The 17,479-nt window shown below is 38.9% G+C and overlaps 1 protein-coding gene across 4 annotated transcripts in view; it reads left to right on the forward strand.

The window, feature by feature from the left end:
- atp8a1 (ATPase phospholipid transporting 8A1) overlaps positions 1-17,479 on the forward strand; it is a 345,629-nt gene that overhangs the window by 211,728 nt on the left and 116,422 nt on the right. For all 4 annotated transcript variants that reach the window (XM_060824479.1, XM_060824487.1, XM_060824506.1 and 1 more), the window contains 2 exons: positions 1,751-1,890; positions 14,883-15,021. In XM_060824479.1, coding sequence (XP_060680462.1) covers positions 1,751-1,890; positions 14,883-15,021 — 279 coding nt within the window. The remainder of the gene's footprint in view (positions 1-1,750; positions 1,891-14,882; positions 15,022-17,479) is intronic.

Here is a 17,479-nt window from a genome sequence, read left to right on the forward strand (position 1 = left end):
ATCTGACAAGTTCATAAAAAATAACAAAACAATTAGACGTGTCACCAGTATTCAGCTGAAATGCTTGTCTGGCCTTCTCCTTAATCTGCAACAGCTCCACCTTCGAAGTTTGTCATCTCCATTACATGGAAGAACAAGATCAGCAATTGTATTGGAATGCCTCCACCTGCAAGGTTCACTCTAAACATACACCATCGTCATTCCTTCCCTGACATTTGGTCAGAATCCTAAAACTCACTCCTTACACCACATGGACAGCAGCAGCCTGAAAAGGCATATTCTCAAGGGTGACTACAGATGAATGTTAAATGCTGATAAGTGATATACATATCGTGAGCAAGCTTATTAAAAATAAATTGAGTCCAGACTTTTAATTTTGTTAATCTCGAGGCCCTTTTTTCCAAATTTTCCATCAGTCATTAGTTGGAAATGGTAATCCTCAAACCATTGAATGGTTTGCCCATATCTTACATGTTGAATGTTTGGAGAATTTATTTTGGGGGTGAGGAAGGGATTTGTGGAAGTTTTAAGCATTCTTCACAATGACGGTGGGGATGCCTTACATCACTGATGCACCTTTTAATGCATTCACAATACAAAGATGCAGTTAGGGAGCAGGGTGTCCTTGCTGATTATTTGATTTGTTACTTTATTGGAAGAGCTTTGGGAAATATCAAATAAAGATGGGGCCAACCCAATCTCCAAGTTGACATTGTATGATCTGCAAATCTTGTGAACTGCTCTATCTTCAGCAAATTTGCTTGTCCAAGGAAGCTCTGTTTCATTACCCTTTACCTCTCCTCGGGGTTGATGTATTTTGAGGGCTACGGTTGTCTTCATTTTGTTGATCAGTCCACCTTACCTTGACTTGTTAGCTTTTCCCGGGGCCCTAGCAACATTACTAGGTAAGGGCATACATCTGTCCAGGGGATGTACAGTCAGGTGAATTAGTCACGATAAATACAAGGCTATGGGGATTGGATCAAGGGCTACATCTGGGTGGATACTGTTCACAGGGTCGATGTAGACTCGGGCTGAATGGCCTCTTTGTGCACTATAGGAATTCTATGATTCTGTGATTGTTATCGTTTTGCATTTGGTCAAGAACAAAAGGCTGATTTGAAATCAGTCAGTCAGTCTTATCTTGTCTGGCATTAATGCTACTTTTACTGTGTCTAAGATGCCCGTAATATCACCAAATTACAGCTCTCAATGGGAAAACCAAACTGCCTTAAGATCTTGCAGTGTGAAGATAGGTCAGAAATCAACTCTGCTTATCTAGTGGCATGTGAGATAACAGACTTGTTTATTCATGCTATAGTCTCATCTATATGCTTGCATTTTTTAATCTGGTTCTGCCTATTAGCATGGATAATGGACTGAAGGCCCATAATGTTTCTTATGGTGCCTGCTCATTACTAACTGAATGGTGTCGCCAAGCCTGAGAAAAGATATTGTTGCCATGTGATGCAATTAACTTCATAGCAAACAGATTTTCGTTTAAAATGATTTATTTAAATGCAATTAGGCAGTAGAATAAAAAACAAATAGGAAAGCTTGGTGAAAAAAGTAACTATTTCTGAAGACTTCATAGAGAGGAATGTTTTATCAATACCCAAATTTCGACATTAAAACAGACTTTCAATTTCCAGCGTCTCCTAAACAATTGTTTGTTGACAGCCTTTCTTTGCATTTCATTGCTTTGAATTGTTTTGGTTGAATTGTAATACACTGAATGTTACCGTTTCAGGCTTGAGAACCTTGTGTTTTACTGTTGCTGAGATTTCAGAGACCATGTACCAAGATTGGTTGGAAGTATATCAACGTGCTTCTACTGCACTGCAGAACAGGTTACTGAAGCTTGAAGAGAGTTATGAACTGATTGAAAAAGTAAGTGTTTCTGATACCTCCTGTTTTGACCCAATTATGAAGAAACTTTTCTTTTTAGCTAATAAGACGATCACTAGCAAAGGGTATTTGCATTATAGTTGGGGACTAATAACACATTATCAAATTTCATTCAATGCAAAACTAATTGGTTCAATATAGACAGTATTGTAAAAAGTCAGTGCACAAGTTATACAACAAAGTTCAAGCTTTGAACATGCTTTATTTGTAACATTTTCATTAAAAATATAAATCCTTCAAGTTCTTGTTCATGAACTAAAACTCCTGGCTTGATTGTAGTTTGTCCTGCACATGCATTAAATTCTGATCTGTAGAAAGTAATGTTTTTGGCAATCCACATCGCTGTGGGCCAAATCACTGCAAAGATCCTCAATGTATCAATTTTTATCCTTCACAAATGACAAACTGCATACTGCACTGGGGAGAACATGGTTACAGTTCAATCAAGTAGATATTAGGATATTATTTATAACTTCCTTACACAGACTTCATTGTGTTTTTAAGAATCTACAACTGTATCCCAGGAGGTCACTGAGGTGTTTCTCAGATTGATGCTATGCACCTAATAAGATAGCTGTTCAGGAATGCTCTCCCATGTTTACCATGGGACTATCCCATTACTGCAGTGGACACCCTCATATTAATAACATGGTTTGGCCTGTTGACTAGCTAGCTTTCATAACTAAGTTCAGAATGATCAACTGGCGCCAAAAAAGCTAACACCGGGCAGGATGTTGTACCACAGGCATGACTAATATCTTTGGATAGGTTAAAAACAAGAACTGCAGATGCTGGAAACCAGAGTCTGGATTAGAATGGCGCTGGAAAAGCACAGCAGGTCAGGCAGCATCCGAGGAGCAGGAAAATTGACGTTTCGGGCAAAATCCCTTCATCAGGAATAGAGGCAGGGTGCCTGCAAAGTAGAGAGATAAATGAGGTCGGGGTGGGGAGAAAGTAGCATAGAGTACAATAGGTGAGTGGGGATGGAGATGATAAGTCAGAGAGGAAGGTGGAGACGATAGGTGGAAAGGAAGGTAGGCAGGTAGGACAGGTCATGACGGCGGTGCTGAGCTGGAAGGTTGGAGCTGCGGTGAGGTAGGGGAAGAGGAATTTAGGAAACTGGTGAAATCCACATTGATGCTATGGGGTTGAAGAGTTATGAGGCAAAAGATGAGGCATTCTTCCTCCAGGCGCCAGGTGGTGAGGGAGCGGTGGTGGAGGAGGCTCAGGATCTGCATGTCCTCGGCAGAGTGGTAAGGGGAGTTGAAATGTTGGGCCACAGCGCTCTGCTAGGAGGCATCCAGTCTCCCCAATGTAGAGGAGACCGCATTGGGAGCAATGGATACAATAAATGATGTTGGTGGATGTGCAGGTAAAACTTTGATGGATGTGGAAGGCTCCTCTGGGGCCTTGGATGGAGGTGAGGGAGGAGGTGTGGGCGCAGGCTATCTTTGGATAGGCTAGTTCAGCTTCAATTTGATGTCTAACATTCTTCAGGATTTACATTCGTTTACTTTCTGATTTCAGAGGGTGAAAAATAGCAGTATACTTGAATTAGCAATATATCACTGAGTACAGGAAAGGAAAAGATTGAAATCTTTCCCATTCCTGGTATATTGTAGTTTTCAAAAATCAGGACTATTGCACATTAATCGCCTCAACGAATTACTTACAAATGGTCTTTCTATATTATGATAACTAAATGTTGTATAAAGTTGATAGTTGTGGAGAACTTCAAAGGCATCTGTATTGACATATTTTTGCACACTAGTGAGTGAATTGTCAGCACAAAGCAATCCCCCTGCCAAGATTGTGAGCTACGTTTCAATCCTAATGTGCAACAATCTGTGCATTTCTATCTATGGATGAACATTTAGTTTGTCAAAGAATCCTGCTGAGAAATATTGTGGAGAATATTGAAAATTATTTTAAGACCTTACTGTAAGAGACCCGAGTGAGAATCGATTTTCAACACTCAACACCATGACGGCTCACCAAATAATTTGAAGCGGTTTCTGATGAACCTGTAAGATGTCATACATTATTGCAACCTTTCAGATTCTGAGCACCTCTCTGTAAATTTGGGATGCTGAGAGAATCGCTGCAATTTGTACCACCTTCTCATTTCTCTGGTTGTGATGGGCTTTATCGCATTTGTCAGTGTAGATCCTGCACTGATCTGCTGTGACAGTTCTATTTGCAAAAGCCAACATTCATTTTCCACTTTGATGCTCAAGAGCCATGCTTTGAAATTGCATTGCTCATCATTGTGGGAAGCAGGGGCCAAGTTTGTGTTGTGTTTGCTGTCATTACTCCACTAAAGCAAGTTACAGTTTCTGGAGTTTGGACGTGTAGGATAAAGTGAAATTTCAAACTTTGTCTGAAGGTTTGCCATAATCCACACAGACCGTAACCTCACTTGCAATCAGAAGCCAACATTGACCTCCAGTGTTAATCTAATTCTAAAAACCCTGCAAAAAAATTAAATCTTGTTGAATGAGCACTTTTACCTAAGAGACCTAGCCAATATTTACCCCGCAATCAATTTCATTGAAACCAGTGACCTGGTCATTATCTCACTGCTGTATGCAGAACCTTGTTCTGCACAAATTGAGTGTTGCTGATGTCAGGATGAATAACGCATTTTAAGCCCACACTACCCAGCATCCACTTGGTAGTTCTACCACACACAGCCTCCTAATTGGCTGCCTGTGGACTTGGCTTCCAATTAGGAACTACAGACAGACAGCTCTGAATCCTCAGCTACACCCACAGAAGAGGAATGCAGGATCCCTAGGGACATTGTTTTCCATGATTTGATTTTAATCTCCAATGTCAGCATTGTAATGCCCCCAGTCAGCAGCTCCCTCATAGCTCCACTATCTGTCTCAATCTGAATGCAGCTGGGAGGGAGCATGGGTGGTTGATCCACCATTGGCCAAATGACGACAGCATTGACAAGTAACAGCAAGCAGGTCTTTAATTATGGTAATTCCCTGCCACATCCATGGAGTGAATTGACCCAGTAATTGGGACCACAGTGAAGAGCTGATCCAAACTGGTCCTGCCCACTCACCCCTCCAAACTGTAGCTCATCCGAAAATCAGGCTTGGGCGAATATGCCAGTAAAAACCTGTTCATTCATGCTCCACATTTTGGAGTTTTATTTAGATTAGATTTCTTACAGTATGGAAACAGGCCCTTCGGCCCAACCAGTCCACACTGACCCTCTGAAGAATATCCCACCCAGACCCACCTCCCTCTGACTATTGCACCTAACACTATGGGCAATTTGACATGGCCAATTCACCTGACCTGCACATCTTTGGATTGGGAGAAAAAACCGGAGCACCCAGAGGAAACCCACGCAGACACTGGGAGAATGTGCAAACTCCACACACAGTTGTCCAAGGTTGGAATTGAACCTGAGACCCTGATGGTGTGAGGCAGCAGTGCTAACCACTGAGCCACCGTGCCACCCATGGCTGTTGCTGGCTGTTCTTAAAATGTTGTGTAACTTTGTTGAAAATGCTGGGCTTCGATATGTTGAAAATGTTAATAATACTGTATATAGGATGGAACTAATCATCTTGGTCAATCAAGGTAACAGCATCAACATGAGGTTTTGGAAAGTATTCATCATACACCGCACTCCAATTGTCTAATGAAGAATACATTGTATACCACAGGGAGAGGCACTCCTGATACAAAATATTGCATCATCTAAATTACAATGACCGATCTCATGAGCAGTGAGTAATTACGGAAAATAGAAGCACTTGGTATATAGACATGGATAAAAAAATTAGCTGGCTAACAGGAAGCAGAGTGAAAGTATAACTGGGTCTTTTTCTGCAGATGTGCCACATAGATCAGTGCTGGGACCTCCAAATGTGTGCAATTTTTATATATATATACATATACACACACACACGTTTTATCCCTACATGCAAAGCTATGGCTTCCAAATTTGCTAGTAACAATAAGATATGTAGAAATGTAAGTCTTGAACAGGACAGAAGGAGACTATAAAAAGTTGCATGTGTAGGCAAAAATCCAATAAATGAAGTCCATTTTGGCAGGAAGAATAAATAAAAATTATCTGAGAGAATATCTAAGTAAGGGATTGCAAAATTCTTGAGATACAAAGGAATCTGAGTTTTGTCATGTCTGAATTGCAAAGTCCAGTATGCAGTTACAGCAAGTAAATGGAAAGCTAGTGGATGTTATAACTTATTGTGAGGGGAGTGAAATACAAAAGTAGGATGTTTATCTTTCAGCTATAAAGGCCACTCGTGAGACCATGCCAATATAACTATTGGGCGTATAGTATTGGTCAGCTTATTTAGGAAATACCTAAATACATTGGAAGTAGTTCAGTAAAGGTTCACCAGACTAATATTTGGAATGGGTGAATTGTCCTTCAAGGAAAAGTTGATACATTTATTCACTGGAGTTCAAAAGAGAAAGAAGTGACTTGGTGGAAAGATGTAAGATTTAATGAGTCTTGACAGGGTAGGTCTGGAAAGATTGTTTTCTCTTCAGTAAGAATCTAGACCGAGGAATCACAAAATAGAAGTTTAAAACAGAGATGAGGTTAGTTTTTTTCAGAGGATGGTGAGTCCTTTGGAACCCTTCTTGAAATAGAAGCTAAGATTGAATATTTATAAAGCAGAGGTGCAGAGATTTCTAGGAAACTAGATGACCTCTAGTCATCAGAGATAAGTGGAAATGTGAATTTGAGGTTACAAACATGTCAGCCATCCAGCTCCTTGATCGGTTGTTCATATTAAGGTGCAGATCTAATAATTTGCACGTCGTTTATGTTCCTACATTGATTTGGATATAATAGTTGTACTCTATTGTGTTCTAATGGACACACAATATAAAAAGATTAAGCTTGTCATTCAAATGACGATATAGTTTTCTTCATGAAATCCAGTTCCAATAACTTTATGAATGGGTATTACCTCTCCACGTTACATTGCAAATATATCTAGTTTGACTGTAGCTAGCAACTTAAAATAGAACATGTAATCAGTGTTGATTAAGATTTTGTTTTATGGAATGTAAAGATAATCCAAGTATTTAGGATGATACTTTGTATCTGTTTTGAGGATTTTGGAATGATTTCATCTTCTGCTTTTAAAAAGAAGTCTATTCCATGTTTTTATATTTCAATTGATTACTATTAAAATTACACTTCGAGTGATTGGCCGAGTCGCCAGAAGATGGCAGGCTTCAACATAGAAAATAAAGTTAATTGTGCTGAGTTTTCCCATATTTTTGGCTGACTATTTTTCTTCATGAGAGAGTAGGCAAACTGTGTCCATGGTCCTTAAGAAATCTTCCATTCTTCAGTTCACTAATTGTATAACCAACCTCTGCAGTACCCAGTTCATGGAATTGTGCAGCAGGAATTGCAGAAGTGCTTGCCTCAGGCAGGATTTTTTTCAAGTTCACACCAATGGTACCATATTAAACCCCAGCTCCACAGCGCTTCAGGTGCTGCAAGTTATTAGCTGCCCTTTATGTTGTCCTTTTACACTCCAAAGAAATGATCCAGAAAAGTAAGTTAGCTCCTCATTTTGCTGACAAGGGCCAGGATGTGGATCGGGCGGTTGAAAGAAAGGCATTGCCTTTTCCAACTGAATGGCCAAGGAACCACAGCATCAGACATACCAAGCCTAGGTGGAGATAGCACCTTACATCAGTACAGTGACCTGTGCTGGGGAAAAAAAAAACAGCAGTACAAGAAGAAAGTAAATTATCTTATGTGCACTGCAAGGGTAAGCGTAAATAATTTTTCTGGGCTATCTCACACTCGGGGCCACCTCAGCTAATTCTACTGCTGTACACACGCCTCACCAAGACTCATGGATGAGGCAGACGAATAAGACCTACAGACTAACCCACGCAGAAGCTTCCAGTGGCATTCCCATGGTACAGTTGAGGATAGAAGTGGTAGTCTTGGATATTCTAATTCCCAATCAGACTTAATGAAGGGCACACATTTAATTATGGACCCTCAATACAAGTGTGCAGGTAGTGTTTGTGACAAAAGCCCATCAGCAAATATTGGGAAGTACTCCTAATATTTCAACTCCTCCCCTATCTATTTCATCACAACCAGGTGCCTTTCGATGTCATCAGCCATGACGCCATGCTTATGTTGTGAAATCCTGCTAACTACACCAGAAATGTATTGAGATTTGAACACATGGACATTCCAGAGATCATGAATCACAGATACGTTATTCCACTAGCATCAGTTATTACAAACGACAGTGGAACCATTTAGTATATGTAAATAGAACAAAGCATATGTGTTACACTGCGCTGAGGAATCTTGCATCTATCTCTTCCCCCTTCCCATCAGCCTTTCTTCCACCAAAGATACTTCCCCTCGACCCCACACCACCACCAGCGAGAGTCCATTTGACTGCTGCAGCTGCCATGCCTCAGTAATGCCACCTTCTGATGGAGGTTATGATGAGCTGCTCAGCTCTCTTGTTCAGTGCCCTGTGTCACCATCGACACCTGTTACTTGAGGTCCTGTTACACAGCTCCATGCTTGAAATTTGCTGTCCTAGAAACCACACGTACACACAATGGCCATACGCAAAGCAGTTGAGTGATTAGTGGGTTCAGTTCTGCTGTGATGGTTGGAATATTTGTTTAAGTCCACACATTAATGGCAGCATTCTCTTCTTGTACCACTGATCTGGTTTGGGGGTGATGTCAGCATTTGTGTAAGGGGACTTTCTCGGCCTGTTATCTATACAGATGCCTTCCAAGGTATCTAGGCTGTGTGGCAATCACCCAGATCAGACAGGGTACCAGAAAGCGTACATCTGGCAACACTTGTTTGTTCAGTTCCTGCCTCCTGCCAGGTGCTCCTTGCATTGTTTCCGGGGCAAGGATAGACCTCCCTGTATCTGATGCATCCTCTGATCCACAACACGCAGGTCACTCCAGCATTACACATCGCTGCCTGACTCCACTTTACTTGAAACCTCAGATTCTACAGCATAATTGAGCGAGCTGCTTGACCCCACATCGCACACCAGGTTTCAAGCAGTTCCCCTCTATGAACTGTTTTCTGAAGCTGACCTCCAGCAACAACATATCTGGTTCAACAATTAAAGAGCTTCAGCTGCTGGATTACTCTAACTTTCAGAGTCTACCACATTCTGTATTTTATGTCAATACCTTATGTTCAGATTTCAGAGAAATAGTCTTCTGATGAATGCAAGGTCAGCCCTGTCAGCCTTGCTATCAGTCATGATCTCCCATCTCAGTTCTTCTGTCTTTGCTTTCTAAGATATCATCTCAAACACCTTGCTTAGTATCACATGATGCTCAGCTATCCATTAATTGATCTTGGCTATCTCCATCAGGGAATGTCAGTAGCCCAGGGTGATGGTCCTCAAGAAGGACAAGGTCTCATTCAAAGAGAGAGAGCAGTGAATAACCAGTGGATAATTCTGGAGTGCTGTTGTAAACATAAACTCTCGATGGTACTCAGGCCACTTGTCTTTACTGTCGAGAGGCAAAGTGTGTAGACAGTCTTGCAGACTATGGTTGAATTATTGGCACTGTGTTATCCAGACAGGGAAGAGTGTGGCTCTGGACAGTGCCATCAGTCTCACTAAACTTTTGAAGGGTGTTGTTATCAAAGCTACCCTTGCTGACCCCTATCACAGTGAATATGGTATGAAATGGACAAAGCAATCATGCACTAACACTTTGGCTATAGTTAAGGCCTTTCAATTATTGTTGGGAAAGGTCTGTGTAAATGTGGTGACGGCAGGTGGCAAGGTGGTGCCGTGGTTAGCATTGCTGCCTCAGTGTCAGGGACCCAGGTTCGATTCCAATCTCTGGCGACTGTGTGCAGTTTGCATATTCTCCTTGTTTCCTCCGGGTGCTCCGGCTTCCTCCCACAGTACAAAGATATGCAGGTTAGGTGAATTGGCGATGCTAAATTGCCCATATGCCCAGGGAAATGTAGATTAGGGTGCATTAGTCAGGGGATTGTAGGGTAGTAGGGTAGGGAAGTGGGTCTGGATGGGTTACTCCTCAAAGTCGGTGTGGCCTTCTTGTGCCGAAAGGCCTATTTCCACACTGTAGGGATTCCATGATTCTATGATATCTATGACTTTGAGAATGTTCTCAGTCCTGATAATTTCTCACATGTTTCAAATTCTCTTCTCTGCTTTTGTTCATGCATCAATCCACTAATGACAGGTCATCTTTGACTTTTACACATGCCCAGTTTGTTGAAGCACATGCAGTGCGTTTGCCATTTAGGTTGGCGACACATGCTGCGTGTATGAATTTGACATAGCACAGTCGCACAACAGTATGCTTGTCCCATTGACTGTTCAGTCCTCTGAATGGTGACCAGCTGCCTAACTCTCCATCTGTACTGAAAAGCAATACAATCCACAGAGGCTAAAAAGTAGATGCACCAAAAAGCATTGCGGAGAATCTGTCAATCTCCAATGAGTGCTATGAAAGTAAGCAAGTAGCTATAAGAAGGGACCTATGTAGATGCATGAGATACATCTGTGCTCCTGAGCACAAAACAATCTGCAGAAGCAAGCAAGTCAAATGTCCCTGAACTCCAAAGTGCTGGGGTGATGTCAGCATTGACCTGAAAGCAACGACTTGAAAGGTGGAAGTGGAGTCCCTGTGGAGCATACAGGCAAATGGTGAGGAAGACTGAGTTGGCTGAAGCCTGGAAAAGCAAGTGGTGAACTGCGGCAGCCAAATATCTGCTCTGACTTAGTACAATTTTGTTTCTCAGGGAAGGAGAGAAAAAAATGGGGGTGTATACAAAAGAGTTGTAAGCACGTCAAAATAAAATTAGTACCATCATATGTGAGATTCCGTTAATTAGAGTAAAGGGGAAGATTGTAAAAGTACATTTCTCAATGTTGAGAAGCTGATTTTTCCATTTTTGCCATATTTTCCCAGCCTCTCAGCATTGTCACCTCCAATCGGCAGTGCAAAATTCCACTTACTGACTTCCAACTAAAATACTTTTCTGGAGGTGAATTGGATTAATTTAGTACCATTGTCAAAGTTTTCTTTTTTAAACAGAGAATAAGTATCTGTGTATCAATAAAACTGTAGCATACCTTTGCAGCACAGTAAATGAAATTACTTTTTTTAAACACCCTTTAAATATATGCTCATACATTTTTAGTTTTTATTTTTCATATGAATTTTTATTTTTCACCAATATACTTAAGCTTACACCTCCACTGTTTTTGCCAAATTTTCTTGCACCTTTCGAACCACACAGTCATGTTGCATAAAAGACGCCCTTCGACCCATCGAATTTGTACTAATCCCACTTTCCTGCACCTCACCAATAGCTTTCACTGTTATGGCATTTCAAATCCATCCACGTTTTTAACATGTGGTTTTTATTTGAGGTTTTCCATTTTTAATGCCAAACCAGATGGTGCCTACCAAAGTACACTGCCCATACTTAAATTTAAATTCTATCTTCCACTGGGCTGCCCATCCATATCCTCCTGTAAACTGAGACCTTTTTTCTCACTACTAACCACTCAGCTAGTCTTAGTGTCATCTGCAAACTTACTTGTCTCCTCTTCCCCCACCCCCTCATGTTTTATTTTCTATCATTCATATATATCCAATACAGTAAGGGACCCAGGTCTGATCCCTGTGGAATGTCACTGGCACCAGCCTACAGGTCACGCAAACAGTCTTCTACCATCACCTTCCTTCTCCTACCACTGAACCAATTTTACATCCAACTTGCCAAGTTACCCTGGATCCCATTTGCTTTGACCTTCTTTATCAGCCTCCCATTTAGAACCTTGTCCAAAGTTTTTGGTTGTATGGTAGGATGAAGAAAACTTGAGTTTGGATAAGAAGCAATTTTTCAAAATACTAGATGTACACATCCACAACTGAGTGATTTTGAGCCAATTAACTGCAAATTTGTCTATGCATCTACATGAAATATTGTGCAGTTTTGATAATATTGCATTGGTAATTAATTTTTTTCCACCCAATAAGTTAATTTTCATGAGGGTATAAATATTTAAATGATCTTTTATCAATTAGATTATAACTGATGAATACATGTATTTAGTGCTTTATTAACTGATTACTTTGATCAAAAGATTTGTCACAGGTTATCATTGAATTTCATGCCTTCTGATTATTGTATAAAACAAATGTCATGTAATGATATCTGGCTTAAATCAGATTTAGATTTATTTTGTAACTATTTTGCACTATTTGCCCACTGAACACCTATTTTTATATTTGAATAAGTAAAACAAAACTGTTTCCCACATGTATGCGATGTAATCAATAGAAATTAAAGTACAAAATGGTTACATATAAGTCAGGTCCATCACAATTCAAGGTTAAAAGCCTCACGTTTTGTAGCTTTACATGTTACTGCAAGCTAAGTTAATGTAACTTCAGTCTTTAAAAATAAAGATGTTTACCTCAAATATACAACTTCAACTGAGAATGAATCACATGAAATATTTATGAAACATTCAGACTTTTGATAACATTAATATTAGGTAAGCAGGGGTAGTACCAGATAAGAGAAAGGATGATCGAGAAAGACCTGGATTTAATAAGGAATCATTACGTGATTTTTTGAGACCAAAGTTGTACCTGACAGTTCTTTGAGGAAATAAGTGTACTGGTACAGAACATCCCAGTGACGTGAGCTGGTACTGAGCATCCCAGTGACGTGAGCTGGTACTGAGCATCCCAGTGACGTGAGCTGGTACTGAGCATTCCAATGCGGCGTGCTGGTACAGAGCGTCCCAATAACAGTGTGCTGGCACCAAGCATCCATCAGATGATGTGCTTTTGGAGTTTCAAAGATGTTTGATCAGGGCAGCATAGGAGCCATGTAGATTCATTTAGAGGACATAATAGTAAAGGAATTTGTTAAAGCACAAATGGGAAATTTTCTATAGGAATTGTTTCAGGAAACTTTAGCATTTGAAAAAATAGTAACCAAAGGTATTCCCCAGAGTTAATTGTTAAGCCTGTATCCACAAGTAAACTAGAATTAGGTGTGAGGGCATAATATTAAAACCTGTTGACTAACATGAACTGATTAGCCTGAACTGTATGGAAAGTAAAGAGGACATTGATAAGAAAGGGAAGAGAAATGGCATGGAATAGATGGAAGAAAACTGCAAGGTGATACAATTTGAGAGGATGGATGCAGACGAGATGTACATTAACTGATCGATTAAAGGAGCAGAGAGTTACAAGGGTTTAGATATATATTTTAAAAAGACAGGATATGATGTATAAATAGATCCATTTATTTTAAAGGGAGAGCTAATATGAAACATACAGTCATTTGTTAGATCACACATTTTAAAAAGTTTTAAGAAGAATGTCAAGATCACAATGAGTGTGAACAAGAAATTCATCCAGAATGATATCAAATATGAGAAGTTTTTAGCAATGAGTAAAGAAACAGGTTTACTTTCATTTAAACCAGGAATGGTTAAGATAGAAGTGTTCAAAATTATGAAAAATTTCAATAAACTGAACTAAGGAGAGCAAAAGTATATCCACTTGTCAAATATTTGTTAATGAGGAAGAAATTTAAAAAGAAATTAAATTTAAAGCTTCTTTACAGATGATTGTTATGATATAAAATATTCTACAGGAATTAATAGTGGATAAAGCATTAATAATAGATTTTTAAAACTGGAAAAAAAAACAATTATCTAGCGAAGGTTAAAATATAAGTCATTAGAGGTAAATAGGATGAAGTGATGAATAGTTCTTTGAGAGTTGGCACCAGTGCAAAAGTCATATAGGACTTCTGTACCTCCAACATTAAATGGCTCGATGAATGCATTTGCAGAATTGTCTGGTTTTAAATGAGATAATGTTTGGAATGGCTCATAAATCTGAGTTGTTTGAGATTCTGTACTTTCAGAGAAAACAACTCTGAATAAAGCTAACTCATTTTACCACTAGTTTGACTAAATGCAATCAAAATGTACATTTAAGATGAGTATGCATTGTAATACTGGAATTTCAGTGAAGGAAACCTGCTAGCCATGGAGTTACGTGATGATGTAGGATACTAACAAGATGAAACTTGGAGTAGTTGCAATTTTTTTGCAAAATATTAAACTACTAGATACAGTCCCATTGCATTTATAATGCATAAAGGGGGTTTAAAATCTTGGTTAGAATTCATCGTCATTCACGTTTTTGCTTGTGTTTTGTTTTACTTAAATACCCATTTTTCTTTATTAAAAATAGGGGAAGGTTCTCTTAAATCAATCTTACCTATTTTTTGCTAGACAGGTCAAGCACTAGACAAAAGCTTGAAAGTGGTTTGTTTACCTGTTGATGTTCACTAGAACACAACTTTGGGAAGGTTATGAACTGTAGCAATAATTACAGGGAATCGTGGGATGAAATAAGCAGCGTCACAGAAAGAGGCTGTTCAGCATAACATGATTGTGTCACCTCTTTGAAAGAGTTATTCAATTTAGCCCCAATCTCCTGTTCTTTGTTCATGGCCGTGAAAATGTTGCCTTTTCAAGTATTTGCCCAGTTTCATTTTGAGTTATTCTCGAATCAGCATTGACCAACCTTGTAGATAGTGAATTCTAGATAATTGCAATTCACTGAATTTTAATTTACTTATGTTGCCTCTGATTCTTTTTCCAATTATAGTGTTGTATTTGTAGGTCACAACAGCTGTAAGAATGTATCCTCAAAGTTTAGTAGAACCATACAAAGCAGTATTGTCAAGTGTGGTTAAAACTGAATATTGTTGAACTGGTCTCAAAAACCAAAGTTCAAATTTGCTGAAAAATGAAAACCTCATCCATATGGTTGTACTTAGTGCAGTATTCTGAGATAAATCCTTTGACAAGCTTATCTGTTTATCCTGGTACTAATTACTTTTCATGTCACTTTAATAGAATCTGCAGTTGCTTGGAGCTACAGCAATTGAAGATAGACTACAAGACAACGTCCCTGAAACCATAGAAACATTATCCAAAGCAGACATCAAAATTTGGATCCTGACAGGAGACAAGCAGGAAACCGCTGTTAATATAGGTACAGCTGGAGTTACAGTTAATAGTATTTTACTAAAGACTGTGTTCAATTTGTAGGCACATGTCCTTATAGCGTAGTGTTCTGGATAAATTTTGTAACAAAGTACTATGCATTTTATTTTGTCAAATATAAATTATCTTCAAACATTTCCATCAAAACAATGACAATTGAAGGTCACGTCCAACTCCTCATCAGTAGCATCGTCATAGCTCCCGTTGATGTTGGATTTTCATCTCAAGGATTTTCTTTACTGTATGAAGATGCTGTCAGATTTTTTAAAAGAAAGTATTTGGCAAAGCTACACAATGTGGTAAAAAAAGTATCCTGTTCACTTTATTTTGTGAGGAAGCAACAAATGTTTAATATATTTTCATGCAAACTTCAAAATTTTCCAGAAGTGCACAAGAGTTTATGTAAAGTTGTTAAGCCGAGGTTTTCACTACTTTTTAAAGCAAAAATTATATAATGCTGTAATCTCTTCACATTATCTTTCTTACTTTGTGCATTATGTATAAGGATGATGCACTCTTCCAACATTATACTGAAATTCCTCCTTGGTGTTTTGGTTATTAAAACCTCCCCAACATCACTACAACGTAATTCTTGCACATCTATGATTCCAGTGGAGATTTGTTCATTTACCTGTCTGTCATTCATGCACACTGTTTTAAGGCTTGTAGAGTATCCCAGAATCTGTAATTTAACCTTTTTAGCTTCTCAACTCTAACCAAATGAACTCTGTCCTCGACACCTTAAGGGCATCCTTTTTCAACTCTGCAATGTCTTCCCAAATCAGTCAGAAAATTCATTTACGTTTTTTAGAGTTTATATGCCCTTTATAAATCTAGGTAATGTTTATGAGTTCTATTTAAAACTCTTAATTCCTGCTCCCCTTTGCACAGATATTTTATGTGCTCTCCAACTCTAGCAATGTTGTATCTGTTGTTACTTATCTATTCTCTACTGTTTATACAGAAGTTTGAGATCACCCCAACCCTTAAAAGTCTGTAATGTTTGCTGAATTTGTGCTCTTGCTAATCAACAGATGATCCAAATTGCTCATTTCACTTTGCGCTACACTGTTCTCATTGTTTTTATTGATCTGTATGTTCTCCCAAAACTTTCTGTTGCAAATATTCTAGTAGAATAATATCACATTCTTATTTAACTTAAATTTTCACTGCTCATTATCTTCTCTCAGCAGTAGCTGGCATTTATTATTCATCGGCCTAATCTATCTTGATGTATTAGAATGGAATATTTCCTACTGTTTCAATCTCATCAAGTTTAATATCATCTGAACATTGCAAGAGTTCTCTTTCTGTCCAGACTTTGAATAACTCGCATACAGTATAAACACTGCCTCCCATTTTCTTTGGCTCTGAACATTTTCTGCCAATATCACTGCAACTGTTTGGGAGAGGGCACCAAGAGGTTCAGTCCACAGACATGGGGAGAGTTGATCCATTCCATTTTCAAAGGAATGCAACAACAATTAAGTCTCTCACATCTCCCTTGATGTTTTTAAAAGTGACAGAAATGAACTCAAACACACACGTGGACGTTTGAATTTAGAAGCAGGTATCAACCATTTGGCTTCTTGAGCCGGCTCCACTATTTGATAAAGTCAGAACTCATGATCTAATTTGATTGTGGCCATAGGGGGAAAACCCAGAGAACAAACAAGACATGGAAATTAATGTATTGGTCATAGTGGAGTTCCATTTTGAGTATAAAAGACTGGTTGGACCAATATGTGTTGTTCGCAGATTTTATAGTCATTCTTCCTTCTGGGAATACATAACGTCACTTTCTTACCTATCCCTGATACCCTTTGAGACCCCTGTAAGTCAAGAATCTTATCTACCTTATCAATGTGCCGTAAGATATTCAATGACTCTGTCTCCACTTGTATTTGTGGAAGGGAATTCCACCAACACATCACACTCAATGAAAAGATTTCTCATCTCAGACTTAAATCGAATTAGTTTTAAACTGTGTCCTCAAAGTTCTCTTCTCTCCTACAAGGAGCGATATTCTTGCAGCATTCACCCTGTAAGTCTCCCTCAGAATCTTGTATTTCAATGAGATCATCTCTCATGCTTATAAACTGAAATTAATTCAAATCTAGATTGTATAAGAGCCCTTTGTGGGATGACCCTTCATCCCAAGAATTAGTTAAGTGAATCTTCTTTGCACTGCTTTTAATGCATTCATATTCTTTCTTACCCAACCTATGCCTGTACTCTAGATATGATCCCATTTGCCTTGCTGTAGCAAATCATCTCTACATTTATATTCTATTTGCCTTCCTAATCACTCTCTGTGTCTGCACATTAACTCCCATTAAAAGGAGAAAACTGAAAACAAAAATTCATACAACATATTAATCAAAAAAGCTTGTGGATGAAGATTATTCAACCCAATCTCATTCAGTGCATCCAGGGTGAGCTGAATA

This window comes from Hemiscyllium ocellatum, chromosome 1, assembly GCF_020745735.1.
Source record: "Hemiscyllium ocellatum isolate sHemOce1 chromosome 1, sHemOce1.pat.X.cur, whole genome shotgun sequence".
In the NCBI taxonomy this organism is placed as follows: Eukaryota; Metazoa; Chordata; class Chondrichthyes; order Orectolobiformes; family Hemiscylliidae; genus Hemiscyllium; species Hemiscyllium ocellatum.